The sequence below is a fragment of the Peromyscus leucopus genome, chromosome 8b (genome assembly GCF_004664715.2).
Source record: "Peromyscus leucopus breed LL Stock chromosome 8b, UCI_PerLeu_2.1, whole genome shotgun sequence".
Lineage (NCBI taxonomy): Eukaryota > Metazoa > Chordata > Mammalia > Rodentia > Cricetidae > Peromyscus > Peromyscus leucopus.
Window position 1 is genome coordinate 59270480 of NC_051086.1, and position 18680 is coordinate 59289159.

General features: G+C 48.8%; 1 protein-coding gene across 2 annotated transcripts; it reads left to right on the top strand.

The window, feature by feature from the left end:
* The first annotated feature begins 5017 nt into the window (after positions 1-5017).
* On the top strand, positions 5018-9130 carry C8BH17orf97 (chromosome 8b C17orf97 homolog). 2 transcript variants are annotated; one of them, XM_028867030.2, is made up of 2 exons: positions 5018-5366; positions 8559-9130. In XM_028867030.2, exons 1-2 carry the CDS (start codon positions 5162-5164, stop codon positions 9038-9040), a joined length of 687 nt encoding a protein of 228 aa, XP_028722863.1. In that variant the 5' UTR covers positions 5018-5161; the 3' UTR covers positions 9041-9130. The 2 variants fall into 2 exon arrangements, with proteins under 2 accessions (XP_028722863.1, XP_028722864.1); XM_028867031.2 differs by having other exon boundaries at positions 5073-5366; positions 8562-9130.
* Positions 9131-18680: the final 9550 nt, after the last annotated feature.

Here is an 18680-nt window from a genome sequence, read left to right on the forward strand (position 1 = left end):
AGGAGGAAGAAGAGTGGAGAGGAGTCACCAGGCAGATGCCGAAGAAGCAGGAGATGACATGCCATGCTAATAAAGGTACTGCCACATGGCAGAGTGTAAAGAAGGGATGTGGGTTAACTTAAAAACATAAGAGCTAGTCAGTAATAAGGCTGAGTTGTTGGCCAAGCATTTATAATTAATATTAAGTCTCCGTGTTGCTTATTTGGGAGCGGTCAGTCAGGAGAGGAAAATTCCGCCTACAGTGGAATACTCAAAAGAATTCATAAAAACATTTAAACATACCTACAAAAGCTTTCCTTGCAAGGAATTTGCACGATTATTTATAAAATGTATCCCCTCGCTGGGGGTAACTCTTCTCCTTCTTCATAGACTAGGGCTGGTCCCATACAACCTCAATGTAACCTTCATGAAAATCAGAAGAGAAATAGCTGAGCTGTCTCCAGCCAGCTAAGCCTTCAGGCAAGGAGCACCAGCTGGGAGTTAAGACAGGCAGCGAACGGCCAGCCCTGCTGGCACCCGTATTCAAGCACCACCTTGAGTATGGAAGGACATCTGCAAGTAAACTCCAGACGTACCTTGCAGTGGGTCAGCTGAACAAAGGACAGCTGTCATTTATATCTGTCTCTACTGCATTTATTTAGCGTGTGTGCATGCATACATGTGTGAATGCCGCGGAATGCATGAAGCGATCCAAGGACAGCTTTCTAGTCTGTTCCCTCCTTCCACCATGTGGGTCCTGGGGATTGAACTCCAGCTGTCAGGCTTGGTGGTCAGTGCCTTTCCTGCTGAGCGCCCCCGCCAGCCCTCACTTCTTCAGGACATAACCAGACAGGCGAGAGGCAGATGCTGAATGCTCACTGTGTGAGGAACTGCTGCACATGCTAGGGAATTTGACAGGCTAACAGGAGGGCCCTGTGCAGAACAATGCATCCCTGAATCCAGTGCAAGTGTGTGGATCAATACGGAAAATGGGCATCCACTGAGCACTAAGCTCATACATTGGACGCAATCCCATCAAAATCTCACTGGGCTATCTGGAAACAGTGAAAAATGACAAGAAGGTCTGACATGTATATACAAGAACACGGGAGTTCCAACAGCCTAAATAATATTCAAAATGAGCCCCGCTGGGGTGTTTGGACTATGTGAGATCAAGACTTAATTCTAGGGGCTGAAGAGATGGCTCAGTATCTAAGAGCACTGGCTGCCCTTCCAGAGGACACAGGTTTGATTCCCAGCACCCACATGGTAGCTCACAACTATCTGTAACTCCAGTTCCAGGGGGCCTGACACCCTTTTCTGGGCACCAGGCATGCGCAGACATATATGAGGTAAGATACCCATACACATAAAAGTAATAAAATAAAAATACTTAATTATAGCCGGGGGTGGCACGTTTAATCCAGCATCGACAGACAGCGATCGCTGTGAGTCGACAGCGGCTAAATGAGCTAAAAAAAATAAGAGAAACCCTGTCTCGAAAAAAAAAAAAAAAAAAAAAAAAAAAAAATACTTAATTATAATGCTATATCATCTAGACAGTGTGGTTCTGGTGCAGGTGCAGTCCAGTGGAACACAAGCAATGTGATGGAGGGTCCAGACACAGTCACATATATGCAAAGTTGATAGGGCTTCTAAAAGAGTTCTGAGTTAAGCCAGGCTTGGTGCCGGTAATCCTGGCCCTTGGGAGGCTGAGGCAGGAAGAGGATTGTAAGTTGGAGGCCAGCCTGGGCTACATAGCAAGACCTTGTCTCAAAAAAAAAGTGTTGAATAAAGTCTATGAAGGAAAGAATGTCTTCTTGATGGGAGTTTGGGGAACAACTGGAAGTCCATTTGGGGAAAAAAAATGAAAGTTGATCTCTACCTAACTTTGCTCACAAATTAATTGGCCTCGAACTCACAGAGATCCTTCTGCCTCTGCCTCCCGAGTGCTGGGATTAAAGGTGTGCGCCACCACCGCCTGGCTTAGCGCTCACTTTTTTGTCTTGTATGGTGGCTATGATTCCTTAGACTGGACACAAAAAGAAAACGTCAATAATATGACTTCATTAGAATTTTCAGTTTCTATTTATCAAAAGGACAGTAAGCAAGGCTCAGAAATGCTTTAGTGGTTAAGAGTACTGGCTGCTCTTACAAAGGACCTGGGTTAGATTCCCAGCACCCACATGGCCGCTCACAACCATCTGTAACTCCAGTTCCAGGGGATCTGACACCCTCTTCTGACCTCTTCAGACACCAGGCATGCACATGGTAAACATACATACATTTGGGAAAAACAAACACATAAAATAAAAATCTTCAAAAAGATTTTAAAGACAAGTAGGTAAGCTACAGGTTTGGATTCTTTATAGCCACAGAGGAGTTGGACCTAAGCTCTGAGAAGAGCCCATATACGGCTGCGGCTGTAGTAATAGCTTAGTTGGTGGAATGTTGCACAACCCGCCCAAGGCCCTGGCTTCAGTTCCCAGCACTACATAACCTGTACACAGGACTATAATCCCAGCATTAGAGAGGCGAAGGCAAGTGGGGTGGTTTGAATGAAGATGGTCCCCCCAGGCTCATGTAGAGTGGCACTATTAGGAGGTGTGGCCTTGTTGGAGGAAGTGTGTCACTGGGGGTGGGCTTTGAGATTTCAGGTGCTCAAGCCAGGCCTGTGTCACTCTCTCTTCCTGCTGCCTGCAGATCCGGATGTAGAACTCTTGGCTCCTTCTCCAGGACCACGTCTGCCTGTGTACCACCATGCTTCCCACCATGAACAATGGACTAAAGCTCTGAACTGTAAGCCAGCCGCAATCAAAAGCTTTCCTTTCTAAGAGGTGCTCTGGTTATGGCACATAAAAACCTAACAGCAATAAAACCTAACTAAGACAGCAGGAGAATCAGAAGTTCAGGATCATCCTTGGCTACATAAAGTTTGGGACTAGCCTGGGCTACAGGGGACCCTTTCTCCAAACTCACACACACACACACACATACACACACACACACACACACACACACACACCACACCAACAACACAACACCCTAAGGCAAAACTCTTACAAATCAACAGTGACAACCACAGAGCCAAAGGCATAGCTCAGTGGTAGAACATCTGCCCAGTGTTAGCATTCTCGAGGCCCTGGGTTCACTCTCTCATATAAAACAATCCAAAAATAAGCAAGTCAGTGGGCAAAGCTAGCTCAGTGGGCACTCCTAGCATCAAACTGGAAGACCTGCAGTCCATCCCTGGGACGAACACAGTGGAAGGAGAAAACTAGCTCCCTTGGATTGTCCTCTGAGTTCCACATGTGTGCTGTGACACATGTATGCATATGCATGCACACACAGAATAAATTAAATTTTGTTTTGTTTTGTTTATGGAGACAGGGTTTCTCTGTGTGGCCCTGGCTGTCCTGGAACTCACTCTGTAGAGCAGGCTGGCCTGGAACTCAAGTGTAAAATTTTAAATTCATCTTTAAATAAGGCAAGCAAGAGAGAGGGGGGTAAGAGTGGGTGGGGGGTGGGGGGGATGTGAAGGCAGGAAACCCAGGGTTTGTGCGTGTAAGGCAAGCACTCTAACAGATGAGCTACATCCCAGACATGACACACACTATTCCTTCCCAGGAAGTCAACAAATTCACCCAGAGTGAAGGGGAAGAGAGTTTGACTGTCTCCTTCTCTGGGAATGTGAGATTCCAAAAGGGCTCACGAGATAAGAAATACTATGGCAGTCATACTTGGTTTTGGTGGTTGTGGTTTTTAGACAGTTGTCTTGTCTCCTGCAATCTGGCTGGCCTCAGAGTCGATTTGGAGCCAAGGATGACCTGGAACTTCCTCATCTGTCTGTCTTTGCCTCTCAAGTGCTGGGTTTACAGGCATGTGCCACCCTGCCCAGCTTGTGGGGTGCTGGGGATCAAATACAGGCCTTGATGTATGGGAGGCAAGCACTGTATCACCTAAGCTACACCTCAGGCTTCTGGCAGCCATATTGGCATAATGTGGTGGCTAACCTTGAAAGAAAAGCAAGCATCAGGTCACACCAGGCCTTTCAAATTATATTAACAAGCTTAGTCTTCTTAAATCTGTGGCCCTGGCTGGGCAGGACACTTGGATCTCCCACATGCTATATAAGTGCCCTACCACTGAACTACAGTCCTCAGTCCATGGGTGTAGTCTTGATAAGACTTGTCATGGGGGTGGAGGTGGGGGGGCTGAAGAGGTGACTCAGCAGTTCACAGCACTTGCTGCTCTGGCAGAGGACCCAGTTGGGGTTCCCAGCACCACAGCTCACAGCCAGCCAGCTGTAACTCCAGTTCCAGAGAGTCTGGTGCGCTCTTCTCACCTCCGAGACAGCATCGGAGAGGAGGAGAGAGGTCGGTGTCAGCCCAGGGAACAACCTCCACTTGGTCTTGCCCTGGGTACTTTGGCTCACACCAGGGCTCGAGCAGATCAAAAACACATGCACAAGCTAGCTCAACGAGAGGTACACACATATACATTCCGGTGAAACATACACAAAATGAAAATTAATAAATCTTAATTTGTTAAAGGAAAACAATTTTTATGAGGTGCCAGGCCTGGTGTCTCATACCTGTGATCCTATTAACAGGGGAGGTTAAAGCAGAAAAACGCTGAGTTCCAGGCCTGCTGGGTTACAGTGAGCGCTTCAGACCATCCTGGGCAACGTGTGTGTGTGTGTGTGTGTGTGTGTGTGTGTGTGTGTGTGTGTGTGTGTGTGTTGGGGGTGAGGGGAGCCAGATATCAACAGTTCTTGCCTGTAATCCCAGCCCTTGGGAAAGGGTAGGAGAGGAAGAAGAATTCAAGGTCGGCCAGCTCGAATTCCATGAGACCCTGTCTCAAAAGAAAAAAAAGAAGAGATATATATCATTTCAAATAAACGGCACAGAAGTGAAGGAGAGACGTCCGTGTCAGCCCAGCGTTAACAATCGCGATCCTGCTTTGCCCTGTTCACCTTGACTCACCACAGGTCTCAAACAAATCGAAACACGCATGCGTACAGCTAGAGCCACAGCCGGCCCCTGGCGGCCACTTTGGGGTTGCGCTTGCGGCGCCGAGCGGTCGCCATGGAGACGCGTGGCCGGGCCGGCAGTGAGCGCCTGGAGCCCGCCCGGCGCGGGTCCTCGGCTGTTCCTGGCGCAGGTTGCGGTCCCGCAGGCGGATGGCCGGCCGCGGTGGGACCGGGGCGGCGGACTATGGCGAGGAGGGCGAGGACGAGGAGGAGGAGGAGGCGCGGGAAGGAGGCGCTGAGGGCTCCCCGGGGTCTAAGCTGCCCCCCATCGTGGGCACCGCCTCCGAGCTGGCCAAACGGAAAGTGAAGAAGAAAAAGAAGAAGAAAAAGACCAAAGGTTCGGGCAAGGGCGACGGTAAGAGGAGCAGCTAGCGAGGCCGCCTTGGCTCTTGGACCTGAGATTCCTCTCACAGATGCCCCTCTACCTGGAAGTCACCTCAGGCCGAAAACAGACACCACACCCCTAGACCCTACACAGGACGCTTTTGGGCAGCCCACAGATGCCCAGCCCTACCCATAAAGATCACGTGCTCATCACCACAGAGTCCCCTTAATTACCAAGGAAGTCTCCACCAGCTTTAGTCCCAATATATCCAAAGACCCCACACCCTCCTCTGAGAGCCCTCAAGATCTAAGGATCCTCCACCCCACACAGAGACACCCCCCCACAGATACCCACCCCAAGAGCCTCCAGCCTGATCTTCCTATACCCACCTCCTTTCCACTTCCTAGCCCCTTAGGCAAACACACCCTTCCAAACAGACTTCTCAAGGTTTGGAGTCATAAAGAGACTAGCCCAGATGGGAAGATACTAGCCGAAAGTCACTCCCACAGGGAACTGACAGACGCCAGGCTCCTCTCTAGTAGGAATCGCCCCCATGTAAATAAATGAACAGAATCTTCCCTGAATGGACTCCGCCTAGGGACAGCTGTGTCCTGCATATACTCACAGAAGTTCCCTCCTGTTATCACCCACACTTTTTTTTATTTTTTTGAGACAGGGTTTCCCTTTGTAGCCTGGGCTGTCCTGAAACTCACTCTGTAGACCAGGCTGGGCTTGAACTCAGAGTTCCACCTGCCTCTGCCTCCTGAGTGCTGGGATTAAAGGCTGGAGTCACCACCACCTGGATCACTGACTATTTCCATTGCCTTCTCATAAGCAATATGACACTATCCAACAAACCTAAAGTATGGTGGCTCCATCGTGCATCACATACAGTCTACACACATGTGGATTCCATTAGGCACTTACATAGATGCACAGATCCCAACACAAACTTCACACCTAGAGACTAGACACTCACATGCACAGATACACCCGTATCTCATACCTACACAGGCACTCTAGAAACTCACATGCATAGATACCCCCCAAACATTATACCCACACAGGCACTCTAGAAACACACATGCATAGATACCCCCCAAACATTATACCCACACAGGAATTCTAGGCACTTACATTCTTAGATGTGACCAAACATCACACCCACCGCAGGTACTCTAGTCTCACTCACCAAGACCTTCACCTGCGTACACATACACCAGCACCTTCCAGGAACCCAAAGTCCCTGCCTCTCCCTCCGTTCCATCACAGAACACCCAGATATCCCAGCAGAGACATTGAGCGCCCGCCCACTCTGAGGAAGATGGCAGCTGTGAAACAGAATGACCCTGCTTGGGAGTGGTGTGACTCCGATGTCACCCATGTGGCTCTGGCTCGGACTCAGGCGTGGCTAGTGCTGGGCTCAGGTGCTGGGCCTCGGCTGGCTGCACGCGCAGAGTGGGAAGTAGAAGGAGCGGCTTCCCCAAGCGTGGTGGTTTTGGGAAAGAGCAATGGAGGGTTGTAATGACTCTTTCAGGCAGAATGGAGCTAAAGGGAGGGTAAGGCGACGAGCCGTCTGTGTGCCAGCCAAATACGGCGTTGGTTTTGTCTTTTTGGTGCAACTTTTGACTGTAGGAATTACAGTGTTGCGTACCTCAGACTGTCAGCAGGGGACACCAGGTAGTTTTCAGAGAATAGGAAGGTAAGGAAATGTCAAGACTGAACGTCACTTATTATTATTATTATTATTATTATTATTATTATTATTATTATTATTGCCTTTATCCTCACCCAGCTTGCCTTTCTGGAGGAGATATTTATAAAATAGAACGGAAAGAGGAGCCGATGAGAGAGACTCACCATTTATAGCATTTTACAAGCAATTCTGTAGTGCTTTTAAAGTGAGACGAGAAAAGGGGAAACAGGGAGCTTGAAGCCAGCCTGGGGATATGTAAGACTCCATCTCAAAAGAAAAAAAAAAAAAGAAGAAGAAGAAGCCAGGTGGTGGTGCACTCCTTTAATCCCAACACTCAAGAGGCAGAGGCAGGCAGATCTCTGTGAGTTTGAGGCCAGCCTGGTCTGCAAAGCAAATTCCAAGGACAGCTAGAACTGTTAACACAGAGAAACCTGTCTCAGAAAAAAAAAAAAGAAAGAAAGAAAAGAGAGAGACAGACAGAGACAGAGGGAGAGAGAGACGGCTTGACCATTAAGAATACTTGTTCTTGCAGAGGACCCAGGTTCAATTCCCAGCACCCACATGGTGGTTCACAGCCATCTGTAACTCCAGTTCTAGGGGATCGGATGCCCTCCTCTGACCTACTTGGGCACCAGGAATGTACATGGTACACAGACAATGTTTAAGCAACACACTTACATATATAAAATAAGTACATCTTTAAAATTTTAAAGAAAAGCCGGGTGGTGGTCGGCGCACGCCTTTAAGCCCAGCACTCAGGAGGCAGAGCCAGGCAGATCTCTGTGAGTTCGAGGCCAGCCTGGACTACCAAGTGAGTTCCAGGAAAAGGCACAAAGCTACACAGAGAAACCCTGTCTCAAAAAACCAAAAAAAAAAAATTAAAGAAAACAAAGAACATTTCCTGGTTCGTTTACTACTAATTACGTCATTTGTAATTTCCTCTCTGTCTAGATGGGTGTAGAGTCATAGACCCAGGAGCACGTAGTGAGGTTAAGTGGAGCAGACAGCGTAGGAAGAACAGGACACTGGGAGTCAGGGGGCCTTCAGATCTGGCTTCTCCGTTTGTTGCTTGACCCTGATGGTTAATGAAGCTTTAGGATCTCTTGGTATTCAGGTTGGGGTGTAGCTTTGTGGCAGAGCTTATGTTTAGAATGCACAAGGCGCCGGGCGGTGGTGGCGCATGCCTTTAATCCCAGCACTCGGGAGGCAGAGCCAGGCGGATCTCTGTGAGTTCGAGACCAGCCTGGGCTACCAAGTGAGTTCCAGGAAAGGCACAAAGCTACACAGAGAAACCCTGTCTCGAAAAAAACAAAAACAAATAGAATGCACAAGGCATGGGTGTACTCACAAAAAGAAAAAGGTGCCCCTTGCCCCCAAATACCTTGACTGAAGCATCCAGGCAGTGGGCAAGGTCCCCGGTTCCTGCCATCCGAACCCTGGCTAAAGGCAGACCCCGTCCCTTACATCACTGGTTTATTGGGCATTCATTCTAGAAGGCACAAATATTTGTCTCTTCACCTCTTCAGCAGACAAACATCACAGTCGAGGCCGGAAGAATCAGCCGCTCTCTTCATCTTTCCACGACATCTTAAATCCCCACAAAGACCATGGCCCGAGGGCAGAGCCCAGAGACAAAGAAGAAACCAGGCACAACCTTCCCTATTCCTGCGGCATGAGCCACCCCTACTTTGCCGAAATAGAAGAGAGCCTTTCCAACCAGATCAATGAGAGTCTGCGTTGGGATGGGATTCTGACCGACCCTGAGGCAGAAAAGGAGAGGATCCGCATCTACAAGCTGAACCGGAGGAAGCGGTACCGGCTAGTGGCCCTCAAGGGCTTCCACTCGGATCCCTGCACGGAGGAGAGCTTGGAGAACCTGCCCTACCTCTCGGATAAAGACTGCAGCCCCAGCAGCAAGCAGCCCAGCTCCAAGGGCGACCACGTGCATAGCTACTTTGAGGCCGCAAAGCTCCTGCACCCCGAATTAGCCACCACTGCGACAGAGTGACATCTGTCCGCCCTGCTGCCAAGCTCCTCCTTGCCACACGTTTTTATGTTTAAAAAGAATCATAATAAAAAGAAATCAGACCAGAACCGAGGGAAGCCGATGCTTGTGGTGTGGGGTTGGTGCCTTCCTTTTTAAGAATGGTACCCCGGGCGGTGGTGGCACACGCCTTATCCCAGCACTCGGAGGCAGAAGGCAGATCTTTGTGAGTTCGAGGCCAGCCTGGCTACAACTGAGTTCAGAAAGGCGCAAGCTACACAGAGAAACCCTGTCTCGAAAAAAACAAAAAACAAAAAAACAAAAACAAAAACAAAAAAAAAAGAATGGTACCCCTGGAACTGGAGAGATGGTTCAGCAGTTAAGAGTGTATGTACTGCTTTTCCAGAGAACCCGAGTTCTATTCTGAGCACCTGCATCAGGCTTCACACACACACACACACACACACACACACACACACACACACACACACGGTTAAAATGGTAAAAATGTTAATTTAAAAGAAGGACAGCATTCTTTTTGTGAGCACAGTGCTGTGCCTATCAGAATTTCCTTTTTCTTAAGTAAGCTGTCATCTCAGTAATTCAATTTCTTAACACAGTTTGATGTTTGTAAATTGCCTGTAAACAAAACAGAGTATGTGTAGGCTGCCTGTATTCTGAACCTTAAGCTGACTTCCTGAAAAGAACTCATATAGAGTGGGTATTCAGAGGGGAATGCAGCCCAGTTTGGCGGTAAACTCCTGATTCTCCTGCCTCCACCTCCCAAGTGCTGGGATTACAGGTGTGCGGCTCCACTCCCAGCTGGAGACCTTATTCTTCTAATTAAATACACTACTTGCTCTTATGTGTTGTTTAAAATCTGGCTCCTAGGGGCTGGGTCTTCCAGAGGACCCAGGTTCAATCCCCAGCGCCCACACTGATCCTCACAACCATCTGTAACTCTAGTTTCAAGGGATCTAATGCCCTTTTCTGGTCTGCACGGATATCAGACATGTACATGGTGCACATACATACATGCAGGCAAAACATACACACATAAAATAATAAACAGATAAATCTCAAAAGAAAAGGAGAGGGCTGGAGAGATGGCTCAGTGGTTAAGAACACTTGTTCTTCCAGAGGACCTAGGCTTGATTCCCAGCACCCACATGGTGGCTCACAACTGTCTGGACCTCCAATTTCAGGGGATTCAACAACTCCTGGCCTCCTCAGGGATTAGCCTGTGGTGCACAGATTTACATGCTGGCAAAACACCCATGCATATACAATAACAATTTTTTTTTTTTTTTTGGTTTTTCGAGACAGTTTCTTTACTTCGTTTTAATACTGTAGCAGTACTCGAATCACAAGATCGCTTTGTCCTAGTGGGCTTAGGGTGCGCACAGCAACACATAACAATAAAAAAAAAAAAAAAAAATAAGAGAGATACACACATACACACAACACACATACACAACACACACACACATACACATACACTCCTGTCTATCCTAGAGCTTGCTATGTAGACCAGACTGGTCCCGAACTCACAGAGATCTTTGTACTTCTGCCTCCCAAGTGCTGGGATTGAAGGTGTACACCGCCACACCGGCCAATGTGTATATAATTGTGTGTGTGTGTGTGTGTGTGTGTGTGTACATTTATGTATATAAAACATGCTGAACAAACCATGGGGAGCAAGCCAGTAAGCAGCTTGCCCCCTGGCCTCTGCTTCAGGTCCTGCCTTCCCTCAGTGATGTTCTGTTAGGGGGAGGGTTTTTTCTGACCGGACGGGAAATTGCCAGCTTATATACTGGTGCCTCACAGGAGTCTACTTATGATGCAGAGGAAGTGGGTAAGGATGAAGGCTGCCAGCAGCCAGAATTGACTCCAGCAAAGCTCCTAGGCCGTATCAGTGAAGACTCTTCCCGTGGCAGCAAAGAGAAAGCTGACCGAGAACTAGCTTACAGGAGGAATGACTATCTACGGTCATCAGCAGTCTAGAGTTGACGTGGCTTCAGGCATGGTTGGATCCAGGAGGTGGTTTCTCTCTGTCCATATCACCCATCTGTTGCCTCTGTTTAGGTGGGCTATCACAGGGTAGCAAAGGCAGCCTCTGACACCTCTATAGTTCTGTGAAGGAGAAAGACTGACTCCTATGTCCCTATCCACTGTCACATCAGTCTCAACGGTTCCTGGTCTGGCACGGGTCATATGTCCATCATTGGGAGAACCCTAGCAGTCAAAGGAGTATTTATTTGGTGGGCACACAGAGTATGGTGAGGAGTTGGTGGAGGACAGAGAAGGGTAGGCCCCACTGCATGATCTGAACAGATGCTTAAAGCATCGATATAGAGTGGTACCCTAGAGACGTGCCAAGAGGATTCATCTACTGACCTCCCAATAAAGAACGATTGCTATTGTTTTATTTTATTAGTTTGAGACAGGGTTTCCTTATGCAGCCCAACCTGTCCTCACACTCACTATCCTCCTGCCTCTGCCTCCCAAGTCCTGGGATCACAGTGTACTCTAGGCTCAGAAGGATTTTTTTTAAGGCCTGGTCAAGGGTTTTGGGAGTGTCTGACCCTTGGCCAATGCCAGGAGTCTATCTCCCAAAGAGCAACAACCTTCTGCGGCCTGGGTCCATTTAACGACTGCCTGACGGTTGGGTGGAGGGAGTGCCCCAACCTTGAGGCAGGTCACAGCCACGTGACCAGCTCACACTGATTCACAGTGCAGAAGATTGATGCTTCACCCAGACACCAGTATCAGGACTAAGACCCAGGAAAGGAGTGCTCCTTTGAGCCCTGTGCGCATCTTAAGGGTGACGCTGGACTCATTTCCAGCCTTGTGTGGTAACTGTCCTGTGTCCCCCACCCCTGTGATCTCTGCCTCAAGCTATCACATCCTTCAACCCAGACTAAACCTTTCGGCTCTGTCTAAAGAATAGAAAGTGGGGTGGGTGATTTGGCTCAGTGAGAAAAGGCTCCTGCAGCCAAACATGAAGACCCAAGTTCGATTCCCAGGTCCCACATGGCAGAAGGAGAGAACCAAATCTTACAAGTTGTCTTCTGATCTCTCCTACAAAGAAATGTAATTACAAACTTTTAAAAACAAAATAAAGCCGGGCGTTGGTGGCGCACGCCTTTAATCCCAGCACTCGGGAGGCAGAGGCAGGCGGATCTCTGTGAGTTCGAGGCCAGCCTGGGCTACCAAGTGAGCTCCAGGAAAGGCGCAAAGCTACACAGAGAAACCCTGTCTCGAAAAACCAAAAAAAATAAAAAAAATAAAGTCCTGAAAGTCAGATGTATGTAGGCCATGACAACGTGGGACACATGCTCTTTCTCAAGGTTCCTGCTCTGGGGAACACTAACTGGCATGTGACTGGCCACCTAAGGAGAGGCACACATGGGAAGGAGCTGATGTCTCCCGCCAACGGCCAGAGGCCCCAAGGCTACTGTCAGTCACCGGTGAGCCTGGAAGCAGGTCACCACAGCTGAGCCTTGAGAAGCCTACAACTAGGGCTGGTGTGGCAGTTAGAGCCTAGAGGCTGGAAGCTGAGCCAAGGCCAGAAGCTGAGCCATGGGCAGCCATCTGGCTGGACCCAGTTCCCAACCCACAGAAACTGCATCCCAGTAAAGGTGATGGTTTCTGCTGCGTGCGATTTCTTTTGTCTTGTTTTTACTGCGTGTGTATGTGATATGCATCTATATAGGCAAACATGTGAGTGCATGTGCTCGTGTAGGCCAGAGGTTGATGTCCGGTGTCTTCTTCAGTCATCTTTCCACTTGATTGCCTGAGTCAGGGCCTCTCACTGAGCCCAAGCACTCCTGCTGGCTTTTATGTGGGTGCCGGGGGTCTGAACTCTGGTCTCCAGGCTTGTGAGGCAAGTGTTTGTCCACTGAGTCATCTTTCCAGCTCCTCCTCAGTTTGAGATAAGATCTTGATATGTTGCCTCAAATTCTTGGACTCAAGTGATCTTCCCACCCCAGTCTCCCAAGTAACTGGAACTACAGACATGGGTCACCAAGCTCGGCTTGAAAAGAATGTTTTTGTTGTTGCTTACTTGTGGTTTTTCAAGACAGGGTTTCTCTTTGTATCCCTGGCTGTTCTGTTAGACCAAGCTGGCTTGAACTCAGAGATCCACCTGCCTCTGCCTCCCAAGTGCTGGGATTAAAGGCTTGTGCCACCCCCGGCCCGCTAAGGCTGTTATTTTTAATGTTATTTTTAGTATATATGTTTTGTTCACATGGATGTGTGTGCCTTGGATCCCCTGCAACCAGAATTAGGGACAGTTGTGATCTGCCAGGTGGATACTAGGAACTGAACCCTGGTTCTCTGGAAGGACAGGCAGTGCTCTTAACTGCTGAGCCCTTCCTCCAGCCCTTAATAAGATTGTTTTAAATCACATTTAGCGATACTTTTGTTGTGTGGTAAGAGCCGGCTGAGACAGCCAGCCTCCCGCCACCATCTGCTTTACTTGTTTCTCACATACCTTACCCTTATTGAAGGCTGGAAACCCCCAAATCCAAGCTTAGCCAAGAAGTGGGAGGGGTGGGGTTTTTTTTGTTTGTTGTTTTGTTTGTTTGTTTGTTTTTCAAGACAGGGTTTCTCTGTAGTTTTGGTGCCTGTCCTGGATCTCGCTCTCTATACCAGGTTGGCCTCGAACTCACAGAGATCCGCCTGCCTCTGCCTCCCAAGTGTTGGGATTAAAGGCGTGTGCCACCACTGCCCGGCTGGGAGGGGTGTTTTTAAATTATTTTTTATTTTATGTGTATGGGTGTTCAGTCTCTTGTATGTGTGTGTGCAGTGACCCCAGAGGCCAGCTAGAGAGCACAGCAGTTAGAGCACTGGCTGCTCTCCCAGAGGCCCTGGCTTTAATTCCCAGCACCCACATCAGGTGGCTCACGAGTGCCTGCAACCCCAGCTCCAGGGAACCGGGGCTCTCATCGGACCTCCCCAAGCATCTGCAGACATTCACACACACATACATACATACATACATACATACATACATACATACATACATACACACACACACACACACACACACACACACACACACACACACATAAATAAAGTAGCCAGAGGTGGTGGTGCGCACCTTTGATCCCAGCACTAGGGAGGCAGAGGCAGGCGGATCTCTGTGAGTTCAAGACCAGCCTGGTCTACAGAGTGAGTTCCAGGCCAGTCAGAGGCAACACAGTGAGACCCTGCCACAAAACAAACAAAAAAAGATCTTTAAAAAAAAAGAAAGAAAGAAAGAAAGAAAGTGACATTTTATCCAGGCATCACAGACACTCTGTCCGAACTCAGAAACTTTTATTTCATTTTATTTGTTAATATTTACTTGTACTGGGGGATGCACAGGAGCTCTCCTGAATTCTTGGGAGAGGCCACCTTGTAGGAGTGGATTCTCTCTTTTCACCATGAGGGGTAGGGGGTGGGGGTGGGGGGTGGGGGAACCAAACTCAGGTCTGCAGGCTTTGGCGGTAAGGCCCTTTACCTGCTGAGACACGTCAGCCCTGAGAGGGCTTTTACCGTTCCACCATGGTGCAGGTGCCGTGTGCTACCAAGTGCCAGTGGCTGCTGGGTGGATTAAGAGCGAGATAAGACTGAACGGGCCTCCTCAGCTTCCTTATTTTTGTTAATTACAGGGCAATAAAACTGGGGAGGAGGGAAGAGACTGGGTCTTTTCACTTGCTGTGTGCATTCCAGAGCCGCTCGTAGCTGCCTGGATTATGCTTCCCTGGTGTGTGTGTATTCCTTCTTAGGTATAATTGCGACACTTTACAGCAGCTTTATAAATTCTTGCACGTTTCCTCCCTGAGCAATGGGACTTATCTCTGTTTTACAACTGCAGTTTGGAGACAAGAGGTGACTTGCTCAAATCACCCTGATCCTGAGGGATTTGATAAAAGGACTCCAAGTCTTTGGGGAACACATTAGGCTAACCAGTGTTCCAGATGCGGTTGGTTCCCGGCAGGTTGTTGCCAGAATACTGATATTAACTAAAGGTGTATCAGGTACCTCCAGTACCCAGCCTAGTGTTAGTCATCCAACAAACACCATCTCACTTCCTCTGCAGAGTTATCTCTGGGGTAGCAGGGTGTTGTGATTTCCATGTACACACAAGGAAGCTGGCACGGATAGGGAAAGGACTTACCCAGGCTGGAAGAGGAGGTGCTGGGATGTCCAACCCAGGTGTGGCTGCTCCCAGAGATCCTGGTGCTTTAAGCAGGTGGAGCCCACGATGCACACACTTCCAGAGGACAGCAGGAGAGAGACCAAGGTGCCTGGCACCCACTAGCGCTTGTCAGTCTGGTCGCTGGTGACTGATGGTATTGGAAGGAAGGGGTCTTTCCTGAGTAGTGTGACTATGTGGAGGTATGTGTGGATGGGTGGGTGGGTGGTGGTCTGGGAAGATCCATTAACCAGCAACAGAGGCCCCCTAGGATGATGGGAAAATCTCAGGGGTCTCCTGGTCACATTATGCACTTGTCCATGGGCCCATTCAGCCTTGAAACACATTGCCTCATTCCTCTCGGAATGCCACCAGGAAGGAATCCTACCTCATCAACCATCCCCACCCAGTCATAGCAATTCAAACTGATACTTCAGGCTCTGAATGCATGCATGTCTGTGCTTGTGGGGGTCAGGACAGGGCATCAGATCCCCTGGAACTGGAGTTATAGATAGTTGTGAACCACCACGCGGGTGTTGGGAATAGAACTTGGGTCCTCTGGAAGAGCAGCCAGTGAGTGCTCTTAACTGCTGCACCACCTCTCCAGCCCCTGTGCACAGCTCTTATAAGCAACACTTGGTATCCCGGTCCTGTCCCCAGCCAAAGCAGCCTGGTCTGCATAGGGAGTTTCAGGCCAGCCAGGAGTCATCCTCAGCTACATATTAAGTTCAAGGCCAGCTTGGACTACAGGATGTCTTGCCTCAACCAACCAGACAGCAAACAGCCAGGCAGCGACAACAAAAACTCACGACATGATCACCTCCCCAAGCCACTAAACTCACATCTCCAACACACTTGATAGAGATTGGATTTCATTGCAGGGACTGTTCATTCATGCCCCGCCGCCCCCCAACCCAGTTTTCTGAACATTTAGTTGGTTTCCTGTTTTTCTGGCTGTTCTAAACAACTCTGCGGCGAATATCCTTATATGCACATTTTAGAGAAAATTTCCAGTGCTTTGGATACATTCTTGGGAGTGAAATTACAAGCCAGAAGATAATTAAAACAAACACTTTACATAGCTTTGAACTCATGCCGGGACTGTTGGAAGCACTTCCCACACATCAGTTCCTTTCATCCTGGCACCCTCTCTGAGGGAGGAGAGCTCTCATTCTCTCCATTTTCCAGAGTTTGGGGGACATGAGGTGACAAGCTAAGGGTGATGGAGCTGTGATTTGAACCCAGGCCTTCTGGCTCAGAATCTGCGTGGACTCACCTGCCCCTCTAACGGCCTCTTGCTTTGCAGACAGCCAAACCGGAAGTGGTCAGGGAGGACGTGTGTGCCTTTGATTTCCGCTCCTCTACACCTGCAGGTGCCAGCGGAGTCCTTTGGGGGCTTAACGCCAGCTGGAAGCCCTGTCTGGTCCTTTCGGGCTGGTGTCCTTTTACAAAGTCTGGTCGCACAGGCTGCTCCTTGCTCTGGCTTCCTTGTGAAGGTCAGGGTCGAGTCTTGCTCTCTCATCAGCTCTTCGTCATGTGGCTCTCAGTGATGTCCTCACCCACAATGCATCCCTCTCCTCACTGCCCTTTACTCTTTCACCCAGGCGTCTTTTAATGCAGTCATGCCTACCCTTTCTTCAAAGAAGCTGGATTCAAATACATACTAAAGAAATATGAGCAAGGAAGTTCATGAAAGCTAACTTCTCAGGGCCTTCCTCGCTTCGTCAGACCTCTTTGGTGGTGGTGGTGGTAGGCATGGTGCTGGCCACTGGGAACGTCCTGTTAGTTTTCTCTGCCTGGCGTAATGACCCCAACAAAGCACTTAAGCAGCACAGGAGGACAGCCACCTGTCATCAGCAGCAGTTGGTGTGACACAGCCAAGACCGGCTCCCGAATGCTCAGTCTGAACAAGCAGCCTGCAGAAGGGAATAGAAACTTTCTGCTCACACTCCATGTGGATCCAGCGCCTGTTCTGTGGAGGCTAAAAACTGTATTCACACCCCCACCATTCACAAGCACTGTGCTCCCTTGCCTAGCATGCACCAGGCCTTGAGTTCAAGCCCCAACACTGCAAAAAAAAAAAAAAAAGAAAAAGAAAAGAGACCCACACAACACATATATCTAGCGTCTTAGTTGTTGTTCTGTTGCTGTGAGGAGACACCATGAGGCAACTTACAAAAGAAAACATTTAACTGGGGTCTCGCTTACAGTTTCAGAGGGTGAGTCCATGACCATCGTAGCAGGTAAGCATGGCGCTGGAGCGGTAGCTGAGAGCTCACATCTCATCAGCAAGTTGGTGGCAGAGCGTGAGCTGACTGGGAATATCATGGGCTTTTGAAACCTCAAAGCTCACCTCCACTGACACACCTCCTCCAACAAGGCCACACCCACTAATCCATATCAAACAGTTCCACCAACTGGAGACAAGCATTCAAACGTATGAGCCCATAGGGGTCATTCACATTCAAACCACCAGAGCTAATAGGAATGAAACTCTTATGCTGAAAGCTAGCCTGAACTCCTGTGTGTAGTCCAGACTGGCCTGGACAGTGTGACTGTCCATGCTCTGTGCCAAGAGCGTTCTTTTGTTGTTGTTTTTAAGATCCTTTTATTGGTGTGTGTGTGTGTGTGTGTGTGTGTGTGTGTGTGTGTGTGTGTGTGTGTGTGTGTGTATGACTTTATGGTCATGGTGTGTGTGCATGTACCCAAGAAGGCTAAAGGGTGTTAGATTCATTGGAACTGGAGTTTCAGGCAGGTGTGAGTCATTGATAAAGGTACTAGGAACCAAATTCAAGGCCTCTGCAAGAATAGTAAGTGCTCTTAACTGCTGAGCCATCTCTCCAACCTCTAAAACACAAATCTTTACAGACTGGAGAGTTGGAGTTAAGAGCACTTGCTGCTCTTGCAGAGGACCTAGAATCGATTCCTAGCACCCACATGGTGAGTCACAACCCTCCATTAATTCAGTTCCAGGGGAGCCAATGGCCTCTTCGGATCCCCAACGGCACCAAGCATGAACATGGTGCATACAATACATGCAGACAAAATACTCATATGTAAAATAAAATGAGTAAATCTAAAAAAAATTTTTTTTGCTTTGATTTTTGATAACAGGGTTTTTCTGTGGAGCTCCGGCTGACCTGGAACTCACTCTGTAGACCAGGCTGGCCTCAAACTCACGGAGATCCTCCTGCCTCTGCCTCCCTAGTGCTGGGATTAAAGTCGTGCACCACCACCACCAGGCCTACTTTTTTTTTAAGTGTGTGTGTGTTTGCGCGCGCGCACGCGCGTGTGTGTGTGCAAACTTATGAATTGCTTGATGTGGGTACTGGGATCCAGCCTCAGAGGGAGCAGCAAGCTCCCTTAACCACTAGGCTCTCTCTTCGGCCCCTATCACTCTTACTCCCACACGCAAGATCAAAATCTCAGCGCCTAAAGTGTGGTCTCTACTGGTGCATTATCTCCTGGGAATTTCTATTT